Here is a 22,398-nt window from a genome sequence, read left to right on the forward strand (position 1 = left end):
GCCATGTCGATGTTGACCCAGGCTGCAATATGTGTGCTGAAGAGAATGAGACCGAGGAGCACCTTTTTATGCATTGTCCAGCGGCTCGTCAGGTCTGGTTTGCATCCCCTCTGTCTCTTCGCGTTGATAATTTTCTCACGTTTGCAGATTTTTGGAGACACATTCATGAGCTTCATGATAGTGAAGCGATGGCTCTAGTCCAGACAATTATATACATGATGTGGGAGGCCCGCAATCACCACCAGTTCCGGCAACGACCTTCTTCAACGGAGCTCATCCTCCGGCGAGTAGCTAGTGTGCAGGCGGAGGTGCGTGTTGGTGCATCAGCTCCAGCTACGATTGAGAGAAATGTGGCTTGGCGTGGACCTGCTCGTGGCACTTATAAGTACAATTTTGATGCTTCATTCGTTGATGGGGGAGTAGCCGGTTTGGGTATGGTGGTTCGTAATCACAGAGGTGAGGTGATGGCCTCCGCGTGCTCCTATCCAGTTCATGTTACCACTCCTCTTCTGGCTGAAGCAATGGCCATGAGGTGGTCCTTACAGCTTGCTATTGATTTGGGTTTCCGACGGATTTCTCTGGAGACAGATTGCCTGCAGTTGTTTAACCACTGGCATGCAAAGGAGGATGGTCGGTCGTATTTGAGTTCCATTATTAATGATTGTCGTTTATTGAGTCATGCTTTTGATTTACTTTCTGTTATGTTTGTTCGCCGTACGGGCAATACTGTTGCGGATTTTTTGGCTAAGAACTCGGAAGCTTATACCGATACGGTATGGGTGGAAGAGGTTCCTTTAGCCGCCGCACCGCTTATTGATGCTGATGTAATGAACCTTTTGCCGACTGGCTTTTAATATATTTGCAGTTGAATTTCAAAAAAAAAAAAAAAAAGGTGTGTGACGAAACTGCATTGTTACGGGAAAATGATTTGAAAGATTTCTATAAAAATCAGGTCTGGCGTTTCATGATGGCCATAGTTCTAGAGAAATCTTAAATTTTCAATGGACAAATGAAAATAATTGAGTAAACTGAAGTATTTTGATTTAAATCTCTATTTCCTACTCAACTCTAATCTCATTCATTCATCACTTAACTGATATAAGCAAATTAATGGCAGGGGTCTTGAATGATGCTTAAGATGGATGGAGTCATACAGAGTCCATGACTTTTAAGATGGCCTGTTATAGCTTTTGCTTTTGTATCTATAAAGAGTTCATATTTAGCTTTCTCAATTTCTTGTGATATCATGTCTTCAACGTAAATTGCTAGATATAATTTACGACTTTCATTTTTATCTTCTGATCATTTTTAAAACCTGTCTTGGAACTAATCTTTAATTCTTTATTGATATGATTGTAGTTTTCTCTTATTCCAGAGTACAAGTGATGTCACTTCCAGACTCATCTCAATATCAATAAGAGAAGGAATGAATAACAAAATGACAATCTTGCAAGCAATATGAGATGAAGATGATAAGAGCCAATTATATAGTCATCTTTTGAAGAGAATACATTCTATTCAGCTCTATGTAGTCCTTTTTGTAGAGTTATGGGACTTTGATAGGTGGTTTATGGTGTGGATTTTCATTGTTAAAGGAAATGTCAATTCTCTTTTTCGTCCACTCTCTTATCTAATAGTATGTTCTGGATATTTTATGTTGCGGGGTCTAATATTTTACTTGCTAGAGTAAGACATAAATTTTCCAGTGTATCCTAATAAGCGAAAATAGGGTTTCTTATGTCACTACGAGATGCTTCTCTCATGTTTAGTATTTCTTTTGGAAAAGCACTCCATTGTGCCTTGGTTGAGAACCAATGAACACCTAGACGGTGGAAATAAAATCACTGTTGTTTACTGTTGTAAGAGTTAATTTGTTTATAGACTGTGGAAATAAAAGCATGTCCTTGCTGCATATTTAATCTTATTAGTTTTTAATGTGATTGTGTTACAATTAAACTTTGTGATGCCATGGGCCATTCTTTTCCTTTAGCATGGGAACAGAGGTTTTAGAAGAGCTTATTTGATAGCATAAACTCTTATGCCAATGTTTGGAGGGCTTAAGCAAATTGCTTATGACCTATTATAAGTTGTTTTGAGCTCATTTTAGCTTATGAAAAAGAGTTTATGTTTATATATAACTTATTTTCAATTTATTTCAATCATTTTTTAAAAATAGCTTATGAATAAGCGCTTAATTTAACTCACAAGACGTTCAAAAAAAAAACTCACAAGTAAATCAACTCGCCGTGCAACGCACGGGTAAAAACACTAGTACAATATAAAAGAGAACCTATAAGAAGGAAACTTTTGACACTTGACATCCATTGGGAGTGGTTTCAGCCATTTTTTGAAGAATTAAGAAAATCAAAAAGAAAATCTTATTACCACTTTTGGAAACTTGGGAGTGGCATCTTTGCTAATTGTTTTTTTATCTGAGGGTAGCCATGTAATAGTACCTGCAATTTATTTAATTTTTGAAATATTTTAACCTTAAATTTGACTAACATTCATTATTAATTCACATTAATTATCCACTACCTACTTCTAAGCCAATCACTATTTACCTGTTTAACTATGATTATTTCCACCTCATCACTATTTACCTGTTTAACTATGATTATTTCCACCTCATAAATAGCCAATTAGAGACTACATGTGTTAGTGCTCTTTAATAGTATTCAGATTTTTTTGAACTTCATACGTGATTTTCATTATCGTCTTCGAGGTTCTATTTTCTAATTGTTTAATAAACACCTATTTTAGATTTTGCCTCCCATACTGTCCAATTAAAAAAAATATAAATTTAGAGGTTTACATTTATGAGAGGTTGTCGTCCACAATCACATTAAGTCTCCTTCCAGTTTCCAATGCCCAACATGGTTAATTGAATTCCTCTGCTAGCTATTCATTCTCCTATACACCATTTGATTTTGAAATTAAAATTAAGAAATGTTTGAGTTCAAATTAAACTCAACATTGGTTTATCCACCCGGTCTTCTCTCTCTCAACTCTATAGTATAATTTTTTCTCTTCCATCGTTGGTTCTCCTCCCTCCCTTGAATTCTCTCTTCCATATCTTTCTTCTTCTTAAACTCCATTCCTCTCAATCTTTATTTGTTCTGATAATAATTTATGATTTTGTTTGCAGCAGTGAACCTGAATGTTGCGGGAATGTCCGCACGTATTCTAATTTCACAAACATGCTGAAAGAAGTCCCTATTCAGTTCTTTACCAGCTATTCTATGGAGACTCACTCAAGTAAGTAATTTCAGTTTTGATTTTTGAAATTGGTTGTTCCTAAAAATTGTATCTTTTACTTTTAGGCAGAGGAGGTGATCTCATCCAAATGTGAGAAATTTTCATGTAACCCAGGTGCATGCGTACTTTCACCCTTTCTTTTTAATGATTAATGTTTGACAGTAACTAATTTCTAACTATAACTTTAAATATCCTATGCAGGGCTGCTTGCGGCAATTTTCTCTACAGATAAGTTTTATGACCCTCTAATGAAGTTTAAAACATTATATGGTCAAGTATTTTGTTCATCATTTGCAGACCATTGATAACAATTTTGAGTGTCTAGAGGAATTTCTTTTCCATTGGCTCTAACAATTATGAATGCATTTTTTTCATGGAATTTGATTAGCAATTTTTGGCAGACGAACTCAATTTTGTAAGCTTTTCCATATTAACTTGAGTTTATAACATCACAGTTCATGGCCTCTGTTTGTGTAGGCTCTGTACGAATCACTTTCGATCTCTTCCTCTTCTCCTCTGAGATCTTCCACTGAATGCATGTTCTTGCGCTTGCATTTTGGTGAGTTCCCTATCTACCCCTTTTATCATGGTTCTTCTCTTTCGGAACTCTAAATGATGTTAGGTTTTTATCTAAGTGATTGTTTTACTGAATCTGCTTTTCGAAAAAAAAATTCCCAGATCACTTCTGTAACAGATTCACGAGCTGACGAAAGAATTCGAGGGTGGTTCTTTGTGTTGCGGAAGCTTCAACTCTAATCTCAGTTCTCATATGGAAAGGTATTCTTAGTTATTATCATCGATAACTTCAAATTCCCCATTTTTCTGCGATTATAAATATGAATGTTGTTTCAATTTCGTGTAGATGAGGAACAAGTTTGTTTCATCAAAGCAAAGGAAGATTTAACACAAGTATATTTTGAGTTTTGCTTTCACAAGATATTGCAATTCCCGAGAGGTATAATGAATACTCTTTCCTAGCAATTTATTTTGCTTTTTGGTTGGTGGTTCTTTTGCATTTTTATGGTCTTTTTCATCTTTTAAACCTCAGAGGTTCAAAAGATAGATAATAGATATCATGTTTAATTATGAATCTGTTTTAGCTTTCCAAAGATGTGAGATGCTTGCAATGCTTGCTGTTGTGTAAGAATTTAGACAGAGAGACATTGTGGATGATGATGTTGACTAAGTTACAAAACTTTTGTATTCCTTCTTTGCAGGAACAGGAAATAGAGCATAACTATGTTGCTTGAATTCTGGCCATCTCGTGAAGCCTCCTCGCTGGTTGTGTTGTTTAAGTGGGTGTTTGCTTTCATTTTGGAGTTTAAGCCAATTCTGTTTTGGCTGCCCTTTATTTCCGTTTTGTTCTTCTTAGCAGGGTTGTCTTTTGCTTTTTTGTACCTGTTATCCTTATGCTATATATATTATATTTCTTCAATACAGTACAAGCTTAGTTCTTAAATGTATACCAAGATGATCTTAAATGTATATCATGTTGCTTTAAAATTCTATTTAAGATTAGTTCTATAATATGTTGGTATTGTGTTTCCAATTCATGTATATTGTTCTAAGGGGGTTGTTAACAAATAGAGATTGGATTGGCTGAAGGTTGTAGAGAGTGCAGAGTAATATCTGAAAGGAGACATATTGATGATACTGATAGTAAGACAAAGCACTGTTGTCTTCATGTGGTTCTTATTGGCAATAAGACTAATGTTTAATCAACTTTCAGTATTAACATGATATAATTTTCCAAATAAGCATTGCAATTTGATTGCTAAATTAGGGATCCCACGGGGAAGAACATTAATACTAAAATATTTCTGAGTTAAAATAAAAATAAAAAACATTATCAATATTATAGATTTTTTTTAATAAGTTTAGAAGTAAATATGTATAAAAATATGCAATTTTGATATTAAAAATTTGTCACACGGGGGAGTGGAATAAATTAAAAAATAATATGGTCTATATTTATTTGTGTAAGCTACTTAAAGCTCATATAGGGATGGAGATTTTACATGGAAATAGTTTCAAATTGAAATTAATAGAAAATATGTTTTAATTTAATTTTAGTACTTTTCCCAAACTTTTTAAATAATTTAATAGTAGATTTAGAAAAGAATTATAATTTGATTATGAATATAGGGCTCCCACGGGGAATTAGAGAAGAATAAACATATTTAGTATATATTTATTAATTATATAGTAAAAATCTCCTACATGAGGAACAATTTGCATGAAAATGCTTTCAAGTTTATACTAATAGAGAATGTTTTAATATAATTTTATTAATTTTTCATTTCTTTTAAAATAATTTAAGAGTAGGTATACAAAAGCATTATAATTTGATTGTGAATATAGGGCTCCCACGGGGAATTAGAGTAGAATAAACATAATTAGTCTATATTTATTAATTACATAGTAAAAAGCTCCTACATGAAGAACATTTTGCATGAAAATACTTTAAATTGAAACTAATAGAAAATGTTATAATAAAATTTTAGTACTTTTTCCATACTTTTAATTTGATAGTGAAAATGAGGATCTCACAGGGAAGGACATTTAAATTAAAATATTTTCAAGTTAAAATAAATAAAATTAAATTTTAAGAAGTAAATATATATAAATATATAGTCACACGGGGATTGAAAATATATATTCTATATTTATTGGTGTTTAGGTTACATAGTAAAAAGTTGATACGATGATGAACATTTTGCATGAAAATACTTTCAAGTTGAAACTGATAGAAAATGTTTTAATATAATTTTTATACTTTTTTCTAGACTTTTTAAATATTTTTAGGAGTAGATATACAGAAGTACTACAATTTGATTTTGAAAATAGGATACGACGGGGAAGAACGTTTACATTAAAATATTTCTAATTAAAAATAACAAAAGCAAATTTGATTATAATTTTATGGAGAGAGAGAGAGAGAGAGAGAGAGAGAGAGAGAGAGAGAGAGGGAGGGAGGGAGGGAGGGAGGGAGGGAGGGAGAGAGAGAGAGAGAATGGGAGGCGGAGAGGGGAGGAGAGGGAGAGAGAGCAATTCCCAAATTACATGAAAGTTTCTCCATCTTTTTCCGTATATCCTCATTCCAAAGCCTATGTTTCAAATGATTCGAATGAGCTATCTGTTGCATTCTTTATAATTTTTTTAAATGTCTGTATACTACTTATTTAGGGATTATGAAATCAAAATTATATAGTGTAAAAAAAATGTAATTTAATGTGATCCATTTTTTCTAAATCACATTTTCCATATGTTATAATTTGGGTATAATTATTTAGAGGTAAGAAAAATGAAATAAAAAAACAAAAATCATGTAATTTATTATATTCTTACATCATAAACGCATTCATCAAATATAAAATTTATTTTATATTTATTTTTCATTTATATAAAAAAAAAATTTAATCCATATATTAAAAACAGTTTTTAATATTCGGGAAATATGCCCCGTGCAACGACACGAGTAAATTTAATATGTAATTCATATTTTCTATCATCTTATTTGGAGATATGAAAAATGAAAATAAAAGGATAAAAACAAATATCATACAAATTATTGTATTATTATATCATAAAAAAATTAAAAATACAATGAATTATATTTAGATTTTTTTGTTCATTCATACAAAATAAATAATTCTATATATTAAAAGCAAATTATTATATACTTGGAAATATGTCCCCCGTGCATCGGCACTGGTATACATACTAGTAACTTATAATACTTGTAAAATGCAGTGATGTACTCCCTTTGTTTCAGAAAATTTGTAGTTTTGGGTATGATTTCAATATCTCAAATAGTTTGTTGTTTTAGAATGTCAATGCATTTTTCTCCATTTTTTTCCACCTATACTCTCATTTAATGCATTTTCTCTTACTTATCACCTTTCATATTAACCAACCACAACTCTTCTCTATTAATTGCATTCTTCTCTATCTAAGTATAATTTAATAGTTGCACATCATACTAGTAAAATTAAATAAGGGCAATCTAATCAAATTATACTATCAATAATTGATTTCTTACTCTTTGTGCCACAACTTTTTCAAACTAGTGAGGGAGTATGAATTACTCAATCTATACAAAAATTTGTTTTAAATATTACTTATCTTTTCATTTACTGACTACGGACAAATTAGTAGCCATATTTCTCTACATTTACTGAAAAAATTAATAAGTGATGTTGTATCACATACTGTGGTAGTGAGAGATTACGTATATATATATATAAAAACGCATGAATAATTCAAATTCTATGCAATCAATTATAACTTAACTTTGTTGAAGTGGAGCCTTCGCTATCTCCCAGTTTGATGGCTATGTCCAATGTTTCATATAGCTTCTACGATGTGGGACTCATATAAAACTAGTAAAACGCAAATGTCGCTTGGTACCCATTATATGCATTTTGCGATACAGAATGATGTGTTGGGTAGCACCTTCAACCGCTTCAACCTTGTATTTTAACAAGTCTTACGGTGCTTTCAAGTTTCAAACTTCAATTAATGCACATTAACACACAGCCTTATCTGAGATTAATTTGTTCTTCTAATTCATGATGCAGTTTTGCTAGATATTTCTGTCCAGTCTTACTATATATATATATATATATGCACTACTAATTGGAGTGAAATCAAAGGAATTTTAATAATTGTTTCTTATCACACATAATTTGGTTACTTTCCATGTCTCATTATCTCATTTCATTCTAATTCTTAGATCAATCTCAAAAGTTTAACTAGTCTCTGTTTAATTTTACCCCTTCACGAAAAGGAAAAACAAAGTGAGAAAAAATCAAAGAAACCATGAAAAACTGGCAAAGTATTAGGTGAATTAATCGATGTGGGACATGTTCACTCACAAATCGATGTACAACTAGTAAAGCAGAGTATTAATCGATGTGGGACATGTTAATAGTTGGACGAAGAACTCATCAAAGTGTCATGGTTGCTTAATTATGTTAATTCTCAGCCATGTCACGGCTGCTTAATTATGTGTCTTATATACATATTAAAATGATTAATCTACACTCATTAAAATGATAATAATAATAATAGCGAGTACAAACAATTAAAACGGGTACATTTGTAGATTGAATACCAATCTTCAGGGTAAAATCCAAAAATTAATTTTATTTTCTCTACTCACAAATCATAAAATTTGTAAAAAGGCTAACCAACACATTTTACCTAAAGAGGCGAGTTTAATTGTTAAACCTTCAGTCTAATTATGTAACTTCACGTTACACACACTTTTATTTAAAACCTTTCATGCTCAGTACTTATTCTAACTTATTCAATGTGGGATTCATGTGCAACCAACCCCATATAAAAATCTCAGGGTGTCTTGTTTGTACTCCCAGCGTTTTGCATATGCGAGTGGATTCTTAGTGTCAATATCATGTGATCTTATAAGCATTCAATCAATGGTATGCCAGGAATTTCACAACTCGGGGAGAAAAACCCTCGCCCCTTTCATCCCCACGGACTTGGAAGAAGAAGAAGAATTGTAAAAGCATAGAACAAAGACAATATAGAACCTTTTATGCGAACTGTTAAGAGTATGAAGATGAAAAGTAATTTGTGGTAAAAGTGATTAATTGAGTTCAGGAATTGAACTTATATACATTGCACTTAGCAGAAGCAAAAATAAATTTGCAACTACTTGACCCACTAACAAACTTGTTAACTAGTAACTAACTCTCTAATTCTCTATCAAAGCTAACAAACTTCTAACTAAGTCTATCATTCACTCATCCTAATACTCCCCCTCAAGTTGGGAGATACAGATCATGCACTCCCAACTTGGATAACAAATACTTGAACCGAGCTGCAGGCAAAGCTTTCTTCAAAATATCTGTTAATTGTAGTTGGGATTGCACATGCAAGTTTGGATAGCTGAGACATTGTCTGAGAAGTCCAGAACAGAATCAAAGTCAATAGCTTTATGAGACTTCAATAAAGGCACTAAGGAGGTTGATTAGCTAAGTAGCATATCGACATCAAGTATTGAAATGTTTGTGTGCAATGTCCACCCCACACCTTGTATATTGTTTGAACATGAAGAATTTCGCATGAATTTGCAGTGTATATAGAAATCTAGTTTCTTGTAAATTAAAAAATTGAGTTATGAATTGAGAAGAACATGCTAGTGAGAAAAGATTGACATTAAGCACCCAAATTTATAAAAAGAAAGATTTGTGATTAAAAAAAATTGCAATGGTGACAAATAGAAGTATCTTCCACAACTGTAAATAAGGATGATTAATACAAATTCTAATCATTGCCACACATGTCCAATGTTCCATATTAGCTTTTACGATGTGGGACTCAAGCACTTGAAGAGATATTACATGCAACTTTGGGCGTCTTAGAAGCTTAACTAATGCGTAATTTTTGCAACTACTTAAGAACCAGAAGTGATTTTTTGGTTTAAGTTCTTTGTATACAATCTGCCAAATTGAATGTTTAAGAAGAAAAAATTTGAACTATATTGGAGTGGGCCGCGCGAACGCAGGCCCACACTAGCACAAATTATGACGTAGGCTCCACCACTTGGGTAGACCTTAGGATAGCACCCCTCCAAAGTGCAATGGAGGTCACTACCCTAGACCATGGGCCTTCTTGATCACCCATAGATCCCGTCCAGGTAAGTATGTTGCATTATACCACACACTTCGTTTATATAGCCTATGCTGACCACTGCTTTCTCTAAGCTGCCCGATGTGGGACTCATATTGTACAGGAAAAATTATTTTGCTAACATATGCTCATGACTCCTGAGTGATCAGTGATATTAAGACTTTCTTTTGCTACAAACTAATCTCCTTGATGCATGGATGGATGATTAATTCCTGTTGTTTTACACTTTATGAAATAGTGTTACATTAGGTTTGTTTCTGTAATTTCAGGGTTGCTTATGTTTAAAACCTTGTACAAAATTATGAATATGATCTTTTATATATGCGGGAGAAGATAAGTAAGCTTCAATTCATCTACTCTTCTACCAAAATGCAAGAAGAATAATGGACTATATACATATCCACAAACTCTATAAATATTTAAGATTTTAAGATTTATGTTGAAGAGGGAGGCATGGTTGTTGATGAATAGATTAACACCTGCAGAGAATGCACACAGATATGAAAAACTTTATACATAATTTCATTATTTAAATGTTATAGGGTTGTAGTTTATAAATTCTGCAAGTTCTTGAACACAGGAATTGATTTATCTATTAAGAAGAAGTGAAGAACACTAAACAGTAAACACCCAATATTAAACAGGATTTTATGTACAAACAAAAAAGGTTTCTGGAAAATAAAAAAGAATTCCGATGCCGGGAATCGAACCCGGGTCTCCTGGGTGAAAGCCAGATATCCTAACCGCTGGACGACATCGGAAGTTATGATATGAGTTGAAAACCAAGCTCTATAACAATATAATTATCTTTTTACGTAACCCCTTGAATAGCCAACACCCCAAAACGATTTTGTCCATGCTCCTCCACCACCTCTTCCATATGGTAATTTTTAGAGCTTACAATATGGGTCAGATTAGCTCAACCGGGTGTGGCTTGTTCGCAGGTTGTAAAAAAACCGGGTTGAGTCCGTCTGATTATGGTGATTCAAATAAGCCTCACATTGTGTAGATTAGCAAGTGTATATAACATAAAGAACACATACACTTATTGTATTAAGTGGCTTAAGGTTTTGTGGTGCGTTGATGTAACTTCAATTCTTACATGGTATCAGAGCTCATGCCTAACGACTCATGACCCGAATAGAAAATTTGGGGAAAAAATTAGAAAACATTCCTACACCATCTCTCTTACCTTCCTTCATCAAGTAACGATTAAAAGTTAAAACACTCAATGGAGAAGTTCTTTAATCCTCAAGGAGTTATTAAGTAAGAAATGCTCCAGATATGGAGAACCAAGAGGTTTATCAAAGACTTAAAAAAAGGAAGTTGTACATGCTATTAGGTTAGATATAACATCTCACTTCTTTGCATCTCATAGAATAATGTTACTCACACACCTCTCTTTTGAGGTGTGTGAGGTGGAATGATGAGAGAGATAGGAAGAAAAGAAAAAGTAAGGGAGAGAAAATATGAGATGTGATAGATGGTAAGAGGAGAGAGATAGAAACAAAAAGAGGTGGAAATGAAGTGTTTTAAAAATGAGGTGTGTATATATCATTACTCCTCCCCAGAGTGCAATTAGAACTTGTGCTTATCAGGAGTTTACGAGCAAGAATGAGTGAAAAGGAAAAGTCTAGGGGTATCACCTAGTTTATATGGAGTTTGTCATTGTATCTCTTTATTTTTGAAACAAGCATATTATATTTAAATCTTACAGGGAAAGATGTAGAGTATTTCTCCGTCATACCCATGGCATGGTTCATCTTTATCATACCCGTGGCATGGTCATCATATATGATTTTCAAGCAAGGACTAAAAGTAGAATATTTCTCTAGACGTGTGAGTGTTTTTTGCAACTTGACTCCGAATAGGAACGAAAATCAAAACTCTTCATTATATAGGGACCAAAAACTCTCATAACTATCTAAAATTATAAGATCAGAATTAAGTAAGCTTCCCTTTCAGAATAAATGAATCCTCTCATTAAATATGTTCCCTACTAGGTATTATTGCTATTTGCAAGAGTAAGAAAAATCACTTCCATGTTAAGAAATCCTTCTACAATTAATTCTTAAGCCAAAATCAATTTTGGATAGAATCTTCTATGAGTAGCTTCTGCATGTCATAATTGACTCTCAAAAAATAGAAGCTAATCCAAGCTATAAGAGCCGCTTAACCCATAGGTGAAGAATTTATAACCCATGTATAAGAAAAATTTGCAAATGCATTCGCTTATGAGATTTACATGCAGCTCCTTTCAAGCAGAGCTTGCAACCTACTAAGAATTTACATTTCTCACCCTCAACCCCCACACAAGGTACATATAGGGAAAAAATGGAAAGTGAAATCAAATTGGAAAAAGAAGAGGACTTACAAGGTCACAATCAATCCCTATTCTCTCCTACTATACCAGTTCCCAGCTTCCCTCAATTCTTTATACTATAGATGGAAGCCAAATGTAATTGATCAGTACCATGATCTTGCTCTATTTCAAGCAAAAATGTCAAAAAACATCTCATTTACAGGTCGTCATGTCAATGAGCCAGGTCATCACTCCCAACACCAACACTGGACTTGTCAATCATTCGTACATTGTACTGTTCATATACTCTTGCCCGGTTCTCAGCCCACCATTGCTCTGCTTGTTTCTCACTGAACCGCTTTCGACTGCATTCACCAACATTATAGTCAAAACTCATTAAAAAATGGATAATCATAAAGGACAAAACTTAGATATTGTACTATCTATCTATCTATCTATCTATATATACTGCACTATATATATATATATATTGTTCATGTTGTTTCCTAATTAAAAGTTCAATCATCTACTTTCTTCATATTTTATTAATGTGATAACGTCCCTCAACTTCCCATTTTCTAACCCATGTGTCATGTTATAATTGGACATTAGTAAAAACATGTATGAAGCTGCGTCAAATTTTGTCCGATCATAGAATACTATGTAGTTTTCTAATTTGTCCCAGCAGATACCAAATTATAGAATGAAACATTATGGTGGGAGATTACTATATAGTTTCAAGATAAAGTAAATCTGCAGCTGATCAAGACATGAAACATGACAAATAGACCAGTCAGGAATGTTCTTGGCAATAATAGAACACAATCCATTTCTATTCTCAATGTTACTCCCGTTAGTAATTGCTGAGCCAGTGAAGGATCAAAATCATGTTAGCATGGCAAAAATAAACTTTTGCCAAGCTGGGAAGCAATCATAATTCTGGCTCCTCAAACACAACGGAAAGCAAAGTTGCTCGACAGCTAAAAGGTACACAAGCAAGTAGAACACTATAACTCACTCATCCATTGAAGTAAAGCACTCAACTGCATCAAAATATTTCAGGCCCTAAAAGAGACTAAATTGCCATTAGTTTGTCATTTGACCTAGGAATAGTTATTGTCATAGTCCTAACACCATGAATCCCAAGTTCTACTTTTTCCTTTTTCAATAAAAGCATATCATATTCTACATGACCAAATTTCACAGAAGTTCTGTGTGCTGACAGAAAATCAATGTCTAAAGAGCATTCCATACCTGAATCGAACTCTCTTAAGATCTTTTACACCTCCTGGTAGGGAGGTGAGGGTAATATATACACCAGGTTCATCTTGCTCAACCCATTCACTCTCATTACGAGATTCACTATCCTTTGTTCTGCTCCCATTTCTATTATTAGAATCTGACTGGCTCTGTTTAGTGTGACCTGCATTGCGATTACTGACCGTGCTTGATCCATTTGAAAGTGACTGGTTATTTGATCCAGCTAAGTCTGCTTCTGGGCTTGTTGCTTGAATATTTAATCGATCAATGGAAGCATAGCCAATTTCATTGGAAGAAGGATTGGAACCAAAAGAAGCTAGAGAAGGTGATTTGACATTTCTAATTGCTCCTACAGGTAGCCGCTCAGCCATGTCCTTCAACTATTAAGCGGAAGAAACAAAAAAAATGTTGGATTAGTTAGTTATGATACATGAAAAATCGACACACAAAAAATTGTTAGAAGATAAGAGCTTAAATAGGCTTAATACATCAGAAGACCCCTGTAATTGTAAAGGGAATCAAATCCAGGGCCTGAAATTTTTTTGCATCAAATTGGGTCCCTAGAAATATTTTTTTTAATTCAATTAAGGCCAAAGTGTGCCAGCCTTCAATTTTATCCCAGTCATCAATTCCACGTGGCTTTTATAATTTTTTTTAATTAAAAATAAAATAAAAATTATTTTTAATTCCAACTCATTAAAAAAAATTATTTTTTTTAAGGCCAAATAAAATTTTAATTGAATTAAAAGCCAAATTTTTAAATTTTCTTTTAGGGCAAATATTTTTAATTTTTTTTAAGGCCAAATTTAATTTTTTTTTAAAAATAATTTTTAGTTTTTTTTAATTTAAAAAAATTATAAAAGTCACGTGTAATTGATGACTAGGACAAAATTGAGATTTGGCCTTAATTGAATTAAAAAAAATTTCTTAAGGACCCAATTTGATGCGAAAATTTTTCAGGCCCTGAAACTGATTTCCTTTACAATTTCAGGGGCCTTCTGATGTATTAAGCCATTAAAAATTTCGTTACTTTGGTTTGGCTTAAAATTGATATTGGGTCTGACTTTAACATCTTATGACTTTACAATTTATATTTAGGGTAGATGAGTGTTAGCTCAGTGCATCTTCAATGCATATTGTTTTTTCTAAGATAAGTTATTATAGGACATGACAGCTGATTTGTGTCAAATATATAGTAGTCTAATTTGTTAAAGTGTTCCAAGGGATTAAAGTTTCTACCTGGGCAGTCAGAGACTTGATTACTTCCTTTGCTGCTTTACATTTGGCAGTTTCTTCCCCGGCAATTGCTATTGCATCTTTTAGCTGTTTAGTTGTTCTTTCCAACTCGACTTCTTGAAGTTGGGCTTTCCGAGTCAGGCTTTCCACCTAAAAGGGGGGAAACAATTTCAATGTTTAACGCTCACAACAAATAGACAACCATGTGAGTTAAACATCCTTGTTGCATGTCTACAAATTATTTCCCACCTATGAAAGTAAATTAATGATATCAGGCATCCACTATATCGAACAGTCAACTATTTATGAGAAAAAAAAATTGTTGATGGGTGATGAGAATAAGCTCTATAATTGATTATTTGAAACCCTTAAAAAAAGAAGTGCTCTGTAAGAATCAAAATCAACCCACTGTTAATTTTTTTTCTTTGTAATTATTAAATAAAAGGTTAAATCATAGAACTGTGACATTCAACAATGATGTTGCTAAACATTTTGCATTGTAGTATATATATTTAATTACATGGAGATACTACATTTCTAGCAAGTGCATTTAAGTGGTAGTTGGAATTTAAATTGTGATTCATCTATTAGGTATTTTCAGACAATGCAGAAAGTAAACAAGTCAGCTCAATGAGGAGGCATCTTGCTAACAACATCCAAGATCCTTGCTTTTGTTTCCACATGTTGTCTATGCCATTTCATCAGACAAATTCATAGAAACTAATGTCATAAGAAAAGAATTGGTTGAATAAAATCGGGTGCAAACTATAAGTCCTTTTTTGTTAAAATTCTATTTGAACTTTATAACAAGAAAGGGAATATTGTAAGTGAATGCATAAAAAAGATACCTGCTGTCTTAATTTAATAACCTCCTGACTGAGGCTATCATTAGTCCTCTTAGCATCATCCACAACTATTTTCGGGGATGTAAGACCTCCCAGTGTTGGGGTTGGAGTAGTTGAACGTGGCGGACTAGGCCGTCTAGATATTGGAGATGTTGCCCGGGAAACAATTCTAGATCCAGGAACAGAAGCCGAGAAAAATTTCTTTGATGATCCAAAAACAGGATTTAAAGATTTAGAAATATTCAGTGCTCCCCATTGTGAACCCCCATTTGGAACAGGCGAGACACGGCTACTGTTGAATTCCAATTTCTTGTTTTTCTTTGAAGATCTGCTTTCCACTTGTTTGAATGATTCCATTGAAGAAAACCTGGCAAGTTGATTACGAGATCTGGAATCAAATTTATCATCCTTATCAACCATTTCAGACCCTTGATTTATACTTCCTCTTCTGCTAATAGAAGAGTGAGATGAAGAATCAGTTTCTACAGTTTTCCTAAGTTTATTAAAACAACTATCACAGACACGATAAGGTTTATTGGGGTTTGGCGCCATTGAAGCCTTATGAGACTTCTTACTGCTACATGAATGACAAAAAACAAGGCCACAGTTATAACAATTGTGGCGTTTCCTTTTGAAATTAAACGGCATACGACAACCAGAACACATAGACTGGTCAACACCAGAAACCCACTTATGCAGACAGATAGCTGCAGTGATATTAGTTCCGCAGGCGATACTTTTGACATGTTTTTCTTTAAGAGCTTCCACTAATGTTGGGGCATTTCTATCATCTGTATCTCCATGGCCTAAACGGCCATTTGCACCTTTACCCCAAGTGTAGACTTCGTTCCTTAAAGTTAAAACCGCAACATGATAAGCACCACAAGCTATCTCCTCCACAAAACTCTTTGACAATTTCCCTTCAACGCGGGTTGGTAGCTTCCCATCAGCTTGTGGATTTCCTAACTGACCATAGACAGGACTTCCCATGGTATAGACATGGCCTGAGGTGGTAAGTACAACAGTCAGACTATGTCCACAAGCAACTCGACAAAAGTTGTGTTCAACGAGAGCAACACAGGTTGGAACAAGTTTTGCTTCCTTATCACCATGCCCAAGTCGACCTTTGTCTCCATCCCCCCAAGTAAACAGCTTCCCTGAAGAGCAGTTGCTGGAACTCGAACTTCCAACCATGACTTCCACAACTGCAGCAGTATGCCAAACACCACAAGCAGCCCGCATAGTACGAAGACCCTTGAGGGACTCTACTTCCCTTGGTATTGAAACACTTTTTCGGTCACCATGACCCAAAGCACCAAATGTACCATCACCAAAAGTAAATAATTGCCCAGAAGATGTTACAACAGCAGTGTGCCATGGTCCACATGAAATATATGAAACATGTATGCCTTCCAAGGGGCCATTTACTCTTTTTGGGACCCAGTGGCTGACTTGATTTCCATGTCCCAGAAGACCATAATTGTATGTGCCATTACCCCATGTATAAAGATCACCAGAAAGGGTCACAGCACAAGTATGGTACTCCCCACAAGCCACAAGTTCAATATTTGTATTACTTAGAGCTTCTATAAGCTTTGGTTGGAGAACATCAGAGTCAACACCATGCCCAAGCCTGCCTCCTGATTCCTCACCCCAGGAGAAAATTTCACCTTGTTTGGTCACTAAGGCCGCATGTCGTCCGCCACAAGCAATATTCTGTACATCAAGAACTACTGCAGATTCCAAGGCTTTAGGAAATAGAGAATCAATTTTTACACCCAAAGAACTCCCAACTCGATGATTCCCACCACCCAGAACACCATCACCTGTGCCTTCCCCCCAAATGAAAACATCCCCTAAAGCATCACCATCATCATGACCAGAACCTTGGCTAGATGAGCTAACAGCACTTGACAGACTAACCCTGAAAGCATCCATACCCACCGTCCTCATGTGACCATGCATACTATCTGATCCTCCGGATGATATAGAGTGGACTGAAGCACTGGCTGAATCAGGAGGGAAGAAACCCTTTTGAGGAACAGCATACAAGACCACATCTAATGCTTTGTCCAAACCATTTTTAGGGGGGCTCTCATATGGGCTATGGAGGCGAAGGTGATCCCCACTATCCTGAAAAGGACAAACGAAAATTCTCTAAATAAACATATTCAACCGCAATGGAGTAAATTGGAAGAAAATATGAAAGACATGGATAATATGTATTACCTTTTGCAAGCTCTCATTACTTCCAAATGGAGAATTTAAGGGAGAACTTCTTCTTGTGTATGTTCGAGGACTATTAGCCTCAGATGGAATACCGTCACTTCTTGAGTCTGTTCTCCATTTTCTATGATGGCTTCGTGAAATTAATGCTTTCAAACCACTGAACCAAACCTCAGCTTCATCTTTATCCTTGCATATCTAGTAGAAGAGAATCAGATCACTAGATTGTGTAAAGCTTTTACAGACAAAATACACTGTTCACAATACCAAGAACATAGTACAAGCAAACCAATAGGCCAACTACAGCCAAAAATCCCAAAATAGAGAGAAATGAAGAAATCCATACCAAGTCCAGTGACCTATCACTGTAGATAAGAGAAAACGACTGGTATTCCTTCTCAGGCCGCGGATATCTTTGAAAGATAGGCTGAAAAGAATAGGGACCATGTTTTATTAATCATACTCACCTTATCACTTGATATGTATTAACAGATGATGCCCAAAGTCAAGAAGGAACTACCAATATATTTAAAATTATTAAACACACTCATGCACATGCTCAATAGAAAATCTTGAGTTCATGTATGAGTAAGGTCTTTTTACATAAATATTAACTTATTAGAATAGGACACTGAAACAATACAAAATCATCAGCATGTTCCTTAAAGCAAAACAAAAACCCAATAGCTGCCATAAACAAGCAAGTAAATATTCATAATACAACATAAAGTAAAAAATAAAGCCAATTACTATTTACTAGTAGGTGGTAATAAAAGATATCATTCATATATCTTGACTTCGAGCAAATGGAGATCATAAGATTGCATACCAGAGAAGTAACACAATTTGTGTTAATCATACAAACATCAAATAGAACTTAACAACTACGTATCGAAACCAGGCTGACAAGGCTCACACTGTTGGCTAAATCTGAAAAGGTTAACAGTATAATGATTTCACAATCAATTTAAAAATCTACCGTGCGTTGTCCAGATATAATTCTAGAGACATGACTCAGTTTAAGGTGCTTCTCTTCTTTCCCAGAGAACCATATCAAAACAGATTCATCCTGAAAAAATAGCAATATCAAATACTTCAAATTCTTTGCAACAGGAAAATATCTAAAAACAATCCTTTATGTAATAGAAACAAATAATTTATGGAAAATTTATAAAATAAACGATAAGCAATGTTATGGCAGTAGCAAAATAATCATATGGCTTTCAAGCCATGAAATGTCATGCAGAAGATTCTATTAATGCAAGCATAACCACCAAATACAGCAGTGTTTGACACGATGTGGGGCTTAATAAGGTAACATGTAAGCTTAGATTCAAATTTACATTCTAGTTATGAGGATTTGAGTGCTTGCCATTATAAGATTTAGCTTCTTGTGTTGAAAGATAGCTTTCCGTTTATAAATATTGGCACGAAGGGTTCTTGCAGATCAAATCAGTCTCATCAGTTAGACTAGTCAAGGCTGCCCACTCTACCCGGTTTGGTAAAAACAAAATCAAGTCTTCAAATTGTTGCCGGAAACTCATTTAGCAGTTAGGCACAATACCATAATCACTGTGATCTTATCAAATTTTCATAATGAAGTTACTGCAAACGCTTTTGGAAACCTAATCTCAAGGTAACCTAATTGCTGTTAAGCCATTGATTGATAGATTTTTCTGTAGCATTGTATTTCTAATTTTAGAGCATACAGTTTTGGAATATCATGTTTTTCACTGTTTAACTTATCAGCTGAATATTTTTCATTTCAGCTCCTCTCTTCCACAAATAGTTCACCCTGTCTTTCAGCTTAAAGGACCCCTTCTATCTTCCCCCTACTGCATTTAGAAGAAATACTTCCACAATTATTTATAGAACATACAAAATAAAGAGTAGAAAGACTGAGTCTAAGCTTGGTTCTGAAAGTTTTTAATGCCGAATACAAATCTTCAGGAAAACAAAATTGAGACACACTTTAACGTGGATAAACTTAAATCTACCCAAGAGAAGTTAAAAACTCACATTGGATAGCCGAAAGGGGCAAAACTTTGGCTTCCCCCTTCTTCCATACTTGAGCAAGCAAGCCCCTTTCTTTAAAGCAGTAATTGCCTGTCATTTAAGATCAATAAAGGAGTTCAGTCATGGTAAGACTTATAAGATTGAGGAATTACAGGACAAGCATAGCACATATATAACACTTGGTTGATAAGTAACAAGAGATCCTGCTGAAGTTCAAAACATATTTACCAAGTACATAAAACTCTTCCATACGTAGGACGTCACTTGGTCAAATACATGGTATGTGAGTATGTGACTATGGGGTAGGTAAACTTAGTATGATCATAGATTAATTAGTTAGTACTCTCAAGTCTCAAAATAAACTTTAGAAAATTTTAATGGTTAAACAAATAAAATATATATACACTTTTTTAGTTTTAAAGATGTGTTAATAATCATGAGTATGTACTATTTATCTCTTTCTATTTATTTACGCTTTCTATTATTAGTAGCCATTTTTTTCTTCTCAATGAGAATGTGGGCTTCAAAGTCACTTCCCAGCACTACTCTTACTTAAATAGTAATAGTAAACTACACTCGCCTTAAATTTCCATAACAGAACATGGTATTAAAAACTCGAATGATCCGTAAAAGAAAATATAATTAAACATCACGATCCACGCATGATCAAATTAGCGAAACAACAAAAACAATTTAATATCCCCATAGCCAAAACTCTATAATATTTTTGTTCACAAAAGAGCCAGCCAAATCTTCAAAAAACACTCTGAAGCCCTAACACATCTAAACACACATCGACATACTTCATTAACTAAATTCGATAGACCGTGAAATTTTCCAGGTCAATTATAAAGCCACTAGTTCTATCTAAACTGACTTGAGCAAATGCTGCACTCAAACTTAATGGAACTAGATTCCCATTAACATAACCAGAATTTTGCACTCCAAGCAAAAACTAAATCAATTACCTATTTCCTCAAACTTCTATCCAGCAACAACAGTTATCACAACAACAGCAAATAACAACACCACTGACACAGTGAACTACATAGATACACAAAATCTAAAAGCAAACAGTACCCTAGCAACGAAAACACAACCAAAACAGAAAAAAATTTGAAGCACGATGCTAACATTGAACTCGAGAAATGGTTGATACCTGCTCAATGTCTCTTTCCACAGGACCAGTTCTGCTAAGATCCGAAGTCATTCTATCATCACCAGAAATAGAAACAAAGAAAAAACAAACAAACAGTAATCAGAAACCATTTCATCTCAAAATCGAAACACTCAATCAAGCATTCAACCATTTTCCATACCCGAACCCTTCCATTCATCAATTCACACCAAAATTGGCACGCTGCAACAGTTCAGAGCCTTCACCGGCGCTGAAATCCACCATAATTAGAGCTCCGGAGCTTCATGCAGCACGGCAACAGCTCCGGCGGGAACTCCGGCAGGTTGCGGAGGAAGGAAGCGATCGAGGAAGGGGAAAGGGAATAGTTGACGGATTCCGGTGATCGAGGTGTGAGTGAGGTGAGGTGAGTGCGGCGGAGAAGAAAATCGCGGCGAGAAAGTGCGGGAAAACGGAATGGGAGAATCTAGAGGAGTATGATCTGGAGGAAAATCAGTTGCAGAAGAGAGAGAAAGAGAGAGTGAGGTTTTAGAGAGAGAAAGCAGAGTAGAATTATAAAAAAACAAAAAAGCATAAAAAAAAATAAAGAAGAAAAGGAAATAGTGAAATACAGTGTCGTCGTCTATGGCTGAGAAGTGTGATAGCTAAACCAAAATTCAATGGAAAAAAAAAGTAAAAGTGAAAGGAGTGGAGAAATTGCCCATAATATTGAACAAATTTTCGATTCTACCACTATGGATTTTATATTAATTTATTTTCAAAATATTAGAAAAATAATAAGGACTAGAAATTATTAGAAAAAGAAACTAAAAGTTGATGAACTGCCTTTCTCTCTTGTAACCAAGAAAAAGGAAGTCGATGAACTACCTTTAGAGTAATATATATTGATGCAAATATCTAATCACATTCCATTAGAGTTTTTTAATTGAATACTCATGTCAAATTTATTTGAACTACTATAAGTAAATAGTTATTAAACTTGAAATTTGATTAATGAGCAAATATTTGAAAAATATATATAATTGTTCTTACTAGTTCCATCGAAAAACAAAAGATCTATTATAGCTGACTCAAAATGTCTTATAATTAAACAAGATCATAGAGGTAGATGAGAGATTACTTAATTAAATAACATTTTGTCTCAGCAAAGTCGAGCAAATATCTTCAAAAGGTAACAATGATCTCAGAAGACCTTCTTTGGGCTTCTTAAGTCACTAACTCGTAATTTATTGAGCATATAATTAATACATTTGTAGTCGTTTCTTTACATAAACATTACTCGTTATGCAAACTTTGAGTTCTTCTTAAAAACATTCTCTTTTTCTCTCACTAACTTATGTTTTAGATTGTTTTTTCAAGTACACCTCTATCACATCGGAGGAGCTCTATCTTCTCATATAAACATTCACAAAACCGTGCACATCCCCAGAGATGAAGATTATGTCAAACTCAATTCAAAAAGA

General features: G+C 34.3%; 1 protein-coding gene, 1 long non-coding RNA gene and 2 other non-coding genes across 6 annotated transcripts; 1 reads left to right on the plus strand and 3 right to left on the minus strand.

Annotated features, from left to right (window-relative positions):
- Positions 1-2,843: 2,843 nt before the first annotated feature.
- LOC130731553 (uncharacterized) lies at positions 2,844-4,748 on the plus strand. 2 transcript variants are annotated; one of them, XR_009016732.1, is made up of 7 exons: positions 2,844-3,037; positions 3,149-3,258; positions 3,324-3,372; positions 3,460-3,817; positions 3,937-4,035; positions 4,121-4,213; positions 4,476-4,748. It is a non-coding gene; the product is annotated as an uncharacterized LOC130731553 (long non-coding RNA). The 2 variants fall into 2 exon arrangements; XR_009016731.1 differs by having other exon boundaries at positions 2,844-3,015.
- Positions 4,749-9,770: 5,022 nt separating this feature from the next.
- On the minus strand, positions 9,771-9,930 carry LOC130734975 (U1 spliceosomal RNA). Its single transcript, XR_009018302.1, has one exon. It is a non-coding gene; the product is annotated as a U1 spliceosomal RNA (small nuclear RNA).
- Positions 9,931-10,604: 674 nt separating this feature from the next.
- Positions 10,605-10,676, minus strand: TRNAE-UUC (transfer RNA glutamic acid (anticodon UUC)). Its single transcript has one exon. It is a non-coding gene; the product is annotated as a tRNA-Glu (tRNA).
- A 1,419-nt stretch (positions 10,677-12,095) lies between these two features.
- On the minus strand, positions 12,096-21,536 carry LOC130733300 (PH, RCC1 and FYVE domains-containing protein 1-like). Of its 2 annotated transcripts, XM_057585431.1 has the most exons (10): positions 21,120-21,524; positions 20,960-21,011; positions 19,804-19,890; positions 18,764-18,853; positions 18,131-18,211; positions 17,788-17,982; positions 15,562-17,691; positions 14,717-14,863; positions 13,472-13,857; positions 12,096-12,582 (listed from the first exon to the last, which is right to left on the minus strand). In XM_057585431.1, exons 1-10 carry the CDS (start codon positions 21,131-21,133, stop codon positions 12,450-12,452), a joined length of 3,315 nt encoding a protein of 1,104 aa, XP_057441414.1. In that variant the 5' UTR covers positions 21,134-21,524; the 3' UTR covers positions 12,096-12,449. The 2 variants fall into 2 exon arrangements, with proteins under 2 accessions (XP_057441414.1, XP_057441415.1); XM_057585432.1 differs by lacking the exons at positions 12,096-12,582; positions 13,472-13,857 and having other exon boundaries at positions 14,826-14,962; positions 21,120-21,536.
- Positions 21,537-22,398: the final 862 nt, after the last annotated feature.

This window comes from Lotus japonicus, chromosome 1 (genome assembly GCF_012489685.1).
Source record: "Lotus japonicus ecotype B-129 chromosome 1, LjGifu_v1.2".
Lineage (NCBI taxonomy): Eukaryota > Viridiplantae > Streptophyta > Magnoliopsida > Fabales > Fabaceae > Lotus > Lotus japonicus.